The sequence below is a fragment of the Xenopus laevis genome, chromosome 6S (genome assembly GCF_017654675.1).
Source record: "Xenopus laevis strain J_2021 chromosome 6S, Xenopus_laevis_v10.1, whole genome shotgun sequence".
Classification (NCBI taxonomy): domain Eukaryota; kingdom Metazoa; phylum Chordata; class Amphibia; order Anura; family Pipidae; genus Xenopus; species Xenopus laevis.
In genome coordinates, this window is record NC_054382.1 from 479,115 (window position 1) to 488,332 (window position 9,218).

General features: G+C 43.3%; 1 protein-coding gene across 1 annotated transcript in view; it reads right to left on the reverse strand.

Annotated features, from left to right (window-relative positions):
- The window catches only part of LOC121395206 (tyrosinase-like), a 4,192-nt gene extending 1,040 nt beyond the window's left edge, over positions 1 to 3,152 (reverse strand). The window contains exons 1-3 of the mRNA XM_041568228.1: positions 2,358 to 3,152; positions 656 to 866; positions 307 to 448 (exon numbers count right to left, since the gene is read on the reverse strand). Coding sequence (XP_041424162.1) covers positions 307 to 448; positions 656 to 866; positions 2,358 to 3,152 — 1,148 coding nt within the window. The remainder of the gene's footprint in view (positions 1 to 306; positions 449 to 655; positions 867 to 2,357) is intronic.
- Positions 3,153 to 9,218: the final 6,066 nt, after the last annotated feature.

Here is a 9,218-nt window from a genome sequence, read left to right on the forward strand (position 1 = left end):
CTGCCTGACCATAGAGGCTGTACAACAATGACCAACACAAAGTTGCTGCTTCCATTGAAAACCTCACAAGGCAGCTTCCTCCAAAACCACAATTTTTAAGATCAATTATTGCAGCAATACAATTGTAATGAACAGACTATATCTGTTCCTAAAACGCATCTTCTATTTACAGGCAGACCTTAAATCTCTGTCTCTGTGGGTCTCACTCATTTCATGCCGATTTGTATCTTCTGCACATCATACAGTATTTCCCTGTGTATAACATTGTACCTATTGTCTCTAGCCACTCTTTGTCCATCAACTTACTTGTCAATAAAGCTGTGGTGTACAATAAAGATTGGGTCGTTACTGGAGATGGGCACACGGGACATGGTTCCTCCTAAATACATATGGACCAGGTTGTGCATGTTCCTCTCTAAGGTTAACCCGTCTGATGGCCTCAGAAACCCTGAAACAGAAAAACAATCACAACAACTCACAAGAAGATCTGGACAATAATTACTATTTTGTTTGCTAAAATGATCCAGAGTGTCCTCCCTGGCTCCAATGTAGAGCCCTAAAGACCAGCACACACACCCAACTGTAGTTCAACCCATCATTTACTCTTTGTGTCTGTGCCTCTAGTGAGAGAGAAATACCCAAGTATAATTTCTACCTTCTAATGCATTCCGGAAGCTTCTTGTGGCTGTCTCATTATATGGAGGGGTGTCCAAGTCTCTCCATTGGAGTGTGTCTTCCACATCTTGGATTGAGGGGAGCCTGTTACTCAGGGGGTCAGTGCCAGGCTTCCTCAGCAACGTTTCCATTTGATGTTCCTCAACGACTGGGCAATAAGCGTCTGGATAATCGTAACCGCTACATATTCCCTGATAGGAGAGAGGAGAAACACGTGCTCAACTTCACTACATAGTTGTGACCGTGTGTGATCCTTTTGATGTTTTGTGGGATTCAGTAACTAAAATGGACACTTTGTACTTATTGAAGGACGGCACTAGCTCTTCTTAAGCCAAAAATATCAACCCACTGTCTCACAAATGTCAGAAACTATTTGTATTGAGTGGGGCAATTATGGGCATCAGAGGCCAACTATGTGCCATATGAGGGATCAGCTGGAGCGGTGTAAAGGGCATCGCCATTGGCCTCAGGAACAATGAAACACTGACTGGATCCCCTGAAGTTATGAACAAAGTCTCTCCATCTGCCAGTCTGATGCCAATAAAGCTTTACCTGTCTTAATTCTTAAGGGCAATGGCCAATGGGGGACTTTATATCATGCAGAAAAAATAGGAAGTGCATTGTCACGAAACGCGTCAGACCTCAGACGCCAGAGTTATTTGATTGTATGTCTTAAATAAAGTATTTACCTTTTTAACAAACTGGAGACGAGCGATTTGTGTTCAAACCCAGGAGTGCGCGGCCTGCACATCGATTGTTGGACTTTATATCATGGGTTAATGAACCTCACTTCCCCCCCCAAAATTTGTATAATAATATCCTGTATCCAGATTTAGATTTGATCTGCCGAGTCATATTATATGTGTATACAGTTGCACATTGGGTATTCTGTAATAATAACACGGACATTGTATGAACCAACCTCACAGGAGCCAACTCCCCTTCCATAAAACTCAATATAAAGAATTAGTCTTTTGGCTGAAATCACATCCCTTGGATACATCCCTTAAGCTTATTAAGCCCCAACATAGTGTGTAGCAATGGTTTACTGTTACTGTATCGTATAGTAAAACTTGCTGTATTTCTTTCTAATTCTTTATTAAATGTGGCAAATATACTTTTTTTCCTAAAAATAGTCCAAATTTGAACTTTCACCTTGAGTAAATAAATGTTCAGTGGTGATTCAGTGGCACTAGAAGGATATTTAATGAAAGGCCTTACGTGTTTGTGTTGGAATGCGCTTAAGTAGCCGGTGAGTAAGTGTAACAACAAGTGCTTGTAACAACAGGTTTCCTTGTTTCTGTGGCACTTTAGCTTCATTCTGCATTTATCTCTATTTCATTTATTGCAATACTCCCTCAGTCTGCTCTATTCATGTTCTCTGTGTACCAATACAGTATGGGGAGATCCGAAACTGAAGATAATCTTCTTGCCCTGAGTTTAATCTGCTGCAAAATATACTGAACCCACCAAATGCCTTGATGGATGAAATTTAATAGGACATGGAAACAGGCAAATATGTCTAGTAATGTTTAAATGCTAAGCAAGGGCAAGGAAAGGCCTGGAGCAATGGTTTCTCCACTAACTGGTTGCCATATACAGGTATCTAACATAGGGCAAAGAAACAGGCCTAGAAATGCAAAATGATACCAGTCACGAAGAAGAGAACATTTTATACTCACCCTCCAGTTGGAGAAATGGGAATATGGGTCCAATCTCCCTTGCACATCATTATCCCCCATAAAATCGTTGGTACAGATGGAGCAATTCCCCTCTCCTCTCCAATCATAATATGGAAAAGTAAAGTCTTCATCTCCAGTCATGCGCTGAATTTCTCTCTCCAAGAACATGAGTGACAGACGATGCCACCCTGGGAAGACGGGGCCTTGGTGGGCAAAGTTTTTGGCTGCATCCAATGTGCTGTTCACCATGATTGGCTTCATAGAGTAGTAATGCATCCAAGCAAAAATATCATAGACTGAAGCATCCACAAACCGAAATGTGTCACGGTGGTGTCTGTCTCCGGTGGTGAGCACCACAAAGTCCTTGCTTTTGGTTGTTTTAGCAAGAGCCATGTAACTGAAGAACCTTTTCCTCTCGACCAAGGTAAGTTCCCGAATGTCTCTTCGAACCAAGGTTCTTCCTCGTTCACACCTGTCTCCGAAGTAACCATGTTTGCAATCTCCACAATCAAAGCCACCGTAGTTTCCAAAGCACTCGCAGGTACTATCATAATAGTATCGTGGCCAGTCCCACCGATCATCGTTATACAGGGGAACCTGACCAGCTGCTAATGAACTAAATGCCACCCCATTACGACACCGACCACGACCTGAGCGGAAGCCACAAGGGGATCCATCTGTCCATCTTGGGCAGCAGTTTTTGGTCTGCAAAGCTTCATCTGTGGTGCAAACTCTTGGGAACTGACTAAGCACCCCATTGAGAGAAAGGGCTAGGAAGATCCAGAGGCCAATCATGGCTCTACGTTGAGATAACAGGCCTGCAGTAAAGAGAGAATATTACTTTTAATTAAAGAAACGTGGGAACCTGTTTGAGTGGGAATGTCCAGGTCAATGATCACTCTAAGAATGGCATTAATATTAATAAAAAATGTTATACAAAATGCACCTGCGCAGCAATGGACACTGTATGTCACTAATATTCTATTATTATTAGCTCATATGACATGAAATAATCTCTTGATTTGTACATGACTGCTCCAAACCCCTGACTGGTATGAAAATCTCCTAACACGTTGTAAGTTTACAGCTCAGCATTTTCCCTTCATTTACTTCATGCAAAACAGGCTTCCCTTCGGTTCCTCTTCCATTGCCTGATGTCACTTCCTGTTTTATGACATCACAGCTATATTTTAGGCAAGTTGGTCGATAATGGGTTGTGGGTGAAGCTACTGCAAGTCATGTGATTTGTCCAAGGTGCTACAAATGTGTGTGCAAGTATATACAGAGTGCAGGTCTTCAACTCCCTACATTTGTCTTGAGGGTGGTCCTTCATAAAAACAAAGACAGAAGCTGAGACTTTTGAGTTGGGGTAAGAGAAATGGAGTTTAAATGACAATTCACACATTTGTGGCTCTTAATGGTAGCAAGGGTCCTATGATAGTAGAGGGGCCCCTAATTGCAATAGACTATTAGGGTACAAAGAACTCCAGCGGGATGGCTGGGAAATTATATATATTAGTTGCCAAAAAAATCCCAAAAATACCTGTAAACTGCTGTTCCAGGATCTCTACGTGATTGGAAGAGATGTTCTGTCGCTGGAACGTGATCTCCTGGTGGCTCTTCCCTCTCCTTTTGTTCTCAGGGATCTATTGAGTTGAGTTGTTGGATGTGTCTCTGCTTCCTCTCTAGATCTCTAGATCACTCTGCTTGGACTCTTTGGGAACTTGGGGCTTTTATGGAGAACGGGTGGGTGTGTCTCTTCATATTGAGGACGTACTTTTTTTTTGTGAGAATGACCCTCTGTGAGGAAAATCCTTAATTATTTTTATTGTCACACAAAATGCCTTCTGTCACCTTCAAGGTGTCACGCAGAAATATGCTGTGGGGGGTTAGTCACTCATTTGTAATAGAAACTCCAGTTTTAAGCCTCTGAAAAATTCATCAACTACCTCTTAAACTTTATACTTGCCTTGTTATTAAGAGCTCGGGCAGTTGTGTATGTTCTGAGACACCGTGACACCATCAGGATTGGCTCCATGTGACACTGAACATTGTGTTTCACTCATTCCATTGTATAAAAGTGACCCAACTCCTGTGCAATGGCTTCTCACTGACTAATGGCACCATAAAATGTGTATCTGCTGAAATGTCACCACTATAAACCCAGCCACATGCAGAACAGCTCAGGGAAGTGTATATATATATATTTATTATATATACAGTGTATTACCCTTAGAATGGACACCCTGTGGGTTAATAAACAGATTCAGGGGTTCAGAGGTAACAGTGGGCTACATACAGGCATTACTGGGAAGGTTAAAGGTTGCACATGACATCAGTTTATGGGGGCAAAAAAGGAAAATACATTTATACTGCACTGATTTGTGCTCCTGGGGGGGGTATTTTCTCTGATGGAGAAGACGGAGCAGATCTGGTTTCCAATATCCATTGATTCTTTATCTCTGAGCAGGTCCTGTCATTGAATGAATAGGGGGATCTCCACATGGACCTTCCCACACAGAATGAGCGACAAGGGTCCCTCTCAGATTCCTACCCAAGACACTTCTCTCCTTGTCCTTCAAAGAAACTTCATGGACAATGAACACGGTGAGAGTGGGTGCTACTGGTGGGTGCTACTGGTGGGTGCTACTGGTGGGTGCATGTTCCCTTGGTACCATGGGGTGTCTCGGGCATGGAGAGAATGATTTGACTTCATACATATATGTTCACATGATCTTTTGCACTGGAGGACTATTACTGTATCATTTTCACTAGCCTTTATCACTGTGACCTATTACTATGGGTAACTGGTAACAAATGGAGTATGTGGCTATGAATGGCCACAGGACTTGTAGCCTGTATAGGCTGAAACATTGCCAATAAACACCCATCACGGGTTCAGTTTGTGCCCATGAGGCTTGAGAACAGGCCCAGTGGGAGCTGAAACCTTATTCTCTGTGTATAGGGGCTGACATTTCATTTTCAGTCTGTTCATAGATTTTTGATGGATTTCAGTAATGGGGGTAACGTGAGATTCTGGTGCTGAATTGGGCTGTTACTGTGCAGGACCAAACTGGCAATCTGTGGGTTCTGGCAAATGCCAGAGGGGCTGCTGTATGGTTCCATAGAAGGTTACCATAGAGTGGGCTGGTAGGGGGCTATTTGGGTCTCTGTGTACTTGGATTGGCAGGGCCTATTTTGACTCCCAGTCCAGGCCTGCAAATGAGGGAGGGAGTTCAATGGATGATGTATGTTCCATATAACTGGATGTAGTTGGATTGATAATCATAATACAGAAATGCCCTGTGCTGAGTGCTGAGCGGGAGAAGGTGCTGGGAGTCCCTGTAACAATCACATGATACAAATCAGCTTGACTGTCCCACCCAAGTGCCCAGTCTGCCAACTGTAAGTGCCACAACCACGTCACCCAGAGTCAGTGTTTGTGCAGCTGTATCAGCCAATCACATGCTACACATGAACTTAGAGCCAATCACACTGAACTACACTCGTCATGTGACCTTTTTATTCCTTCTCCCCTTGTGACACTGTAGTGCTTAGATATGTATATATATAATATAACTGCTCATAATGTGTCAGCTCACTGGCCAACCTCTGCCCCTCTCAGCCCATCAGACTTGACTCCCCAGCAGATTATAGCCCATGGGCATTCTCTCACCACTTATGTGCCAATGGCCAAAGACAAGAGAAAGTGGGTGTAACCCTTGTATTTGAAAGTAAGGGGCTTTTATTGAGTCCCAGGCGCTTTGCTACACCTTTAATTGCAGAGAGGAAAGTTGTTGGCACCACTGATGCCCTGCAGTGCCCCCCCCCCGATGCACAGGAGGCCCCCACCATATACACTGAGCAAACAAATGGGTCATTTATGGGGAAGATCCCATTTATAAGGTGACCCTCATTCCCTATAGAAGAGAGAAGGGAGCTGCACCCTAGTTCTGCCTGAGCCCAATTCAGCAGTCTCCTGTGTGAGACAAATAAGTGTAGGGAATGGCGTAGCCCACAGCTCATTTACATGGAATATATTGTCTCACAATGAGGAGCATTTTGCAGAGATTTCCTCATCACATCAGTGTTTCTCACAAGACTTTATAGAGGGCAGAGCTGATTTGTGCATTAAATTGGCACTTGTGTTTATTGGGCCCCTGGAGCCTGGGCTGAGACTCTTATTAACAACAGGCTGAGACTCGTTAGCACAGCAATTAAATGCTCTCATCCTCTCGTTACTGCTAATTCCATTTAAATGACATTCATTGTGCTGTTCCAGGTCAAAGAATTCGAGAGGAAGATGCTGGAAGGCACCAAGATGAATGGGACCCCAAGAACACATTGGACCCCTCTACTTTGGAAAAATATGGAAGCAGCACACACTGACCCACAGAAACACAGACAGCTCAGAATGTCAGTTGAAATGGGTTTCCTGCCCTGAAGAGCTTACAATCTTCTGGATCCTAATGAACAGAACATATGCTGACAGACAGTGGGACTGGCAGGGTGGGTGGTTGGATGGTGCAAATGACTGGACTGGTTGGCAGCACCCGGAATATAAGGAGAGGAATAAGGAGAGGAATAAGGAAAGGAATAATGAGAGGAAACTGTAATAATAAGTTGGATAATAAATTGGATAATAAGTGGGATAATAATGCCCTTTTATAGGGACGTGACTGTGAGGGCACCAAGTTGTTGGAACAGTCACAGTCACATTAATGATTTTATGCCTAAGCAGCTTATTCCCCTGCAGTGAGAACTGGCACCAGCCTGTACCCCTTAATTGTGCATCAGACATTGACATTAGGGGTAACTCCTCCACATTATACCCCCATTAGTAACCAACCACCAATTTATTCCTCCCAACCTCCAGCCAGGTGCCCCCAAAACACCCCCATCTGGGACATTGGCATGTTGCTCAGCTGACATCACTTGCCCAATAATAACAAGATGCCAATGACTTTAACCCTATGGCAAGTAGCCCAGCCCCTTTAACCCTATTGCTGCCTGATATCTATAAGCACCGCCCCCTGCAGGAAATCTCAGCTATGTGCTCTGTTGGGGCAGGGCTCAGACCAGCTCCTCCTACTCTCATATTCAGAGCTGCGTTGTGGAGCCAACACCTGGTTTTTCCGTTTGGACAAAGTACAGGCCGCGTCCATCTAGAGACTGGATTATATGTGATTATATACTGTATGTGCTATTGTATGTACTAATATAAGTGCTATTGTATGTGCTAATATAAGTGCTATTGTATGTACTAATATAAGTGCTATTGTATGTGCTAATATAAGTACTAATATAAGTGCTATTGTATGTACTAATATATCTATTAATATAAGTGCTAATATATGTGCTATTGTTTGTAGCAGCTGTAGTTGTCGTATAAGGTTTTAGTGATCAGCACAGTTTTTTGCTACAAAGGGATTTGTGCCCAAAATCCCACATTTACGATTCTTTCATCAAACTGTGACAAAAATTTACTGAAAAAAAATTGGCTGAGAAAAAAACAGAAGAAAAACTTTCCATTGAGTTGAATGTATTGTGAGAGTAAAGAAGAAATCACCCTGTGATGTCACTGGAGGGAAAGGTCCCCATAGACTATAATCTAATTATTTATCTTTTCATAGAAGTGAAAGGGATTTCAGTCGTTTTAACAGACAATTGAATTCTTTGTGCTTAAGTGTCATTGGGCGACAGATTTAGAAGTGGCAGTAGCTCAGCTGTCAGTCATATAAAGAGGAGCAGCTCAGGGGCTCTGTCCCACCCAATCACCGACCCTATTGGACTTTACAATGTAATGTTGCAGCTTATGCTGGAGGCTCAGCTCTCGGCTGGTGGTTTATATAGATTTATATTAAAGGGCCTGCTGGGTAATGACCAGGGACTGGCTGAAGTTATGGACTAGTTAGTTACAAATCAGTGGCCTTAACTCACCAAAGCCTTTTGTATTGTGTTTTCATTGAGTATATGGGGGTACGGGTGTGTGTGAGTGTGAGTGCTAGTGTAAGTGTGAGTGCTAGTGTGAGTGCTTGTGTGAGTTCTAGTATGAGTGTTAGTGTGAGTGCTAATGTTAGAGTGAGTGTTAGTGTGAGTGCTAATGTTAGAGTGAGTGCTAGTGTGACCATTAGTATGAGTGTGAGTATGAGTGTGAGTGCTAGTGTGAGTGCACGTCAGCATGTAGTGGGTAAGTGAGTTTGTCCCAGGTTGGATGGAAATGGTTGGTGTAAAGTTTCTCTCCCTGAGACCCAAGACTGGAGGCGACTAAAGCCCAGGCCCAAGTATGTGTTGGTCTAATGACTGCACTGACCCCTGAATGTTTATTATTAGGTCATGTGATCATTAGTGTGTGATTCTATTGTTCCGGTACTTGGGGCCAATCACCTCTATGATCAGAACAGCAGGAAGTGCGACGCCTCTTCATTTCCTTCTTCTCAACCAATGAAAAGCTTCCGTCAGGACTGATAGACTTGCCATCCAATAGAATCCCAGGATTATCAGTCAGAGGCAATTCATGTTCAGATGGTGGAACTGGGCCAAACTGTAGGTCAGTGAAGCCAATTTCAGATTTTTCTCTCCCAAACTGAACTGGTTATAATGAGTTTGGTGCTGAAAGCAAAGGGGGGTCTTTTTTTGCTCCTTGGGGTCGGGACCTCCAGACAGGGACTAAATGGAAAACTGAAGTGGGACCCAAATGTTACAGACACCTAAGAACTGACCCAGCTACGACTACTCCCAGGGATTCTGGGCAATTCCCCATTGCCCCTCCTCTCTTATTACACCACACCCCCTTTTCTGCAGAACAATTCCATAACTTTAATTATTCACATCTCAAATCTGAGGCAAAAGTCATTTATA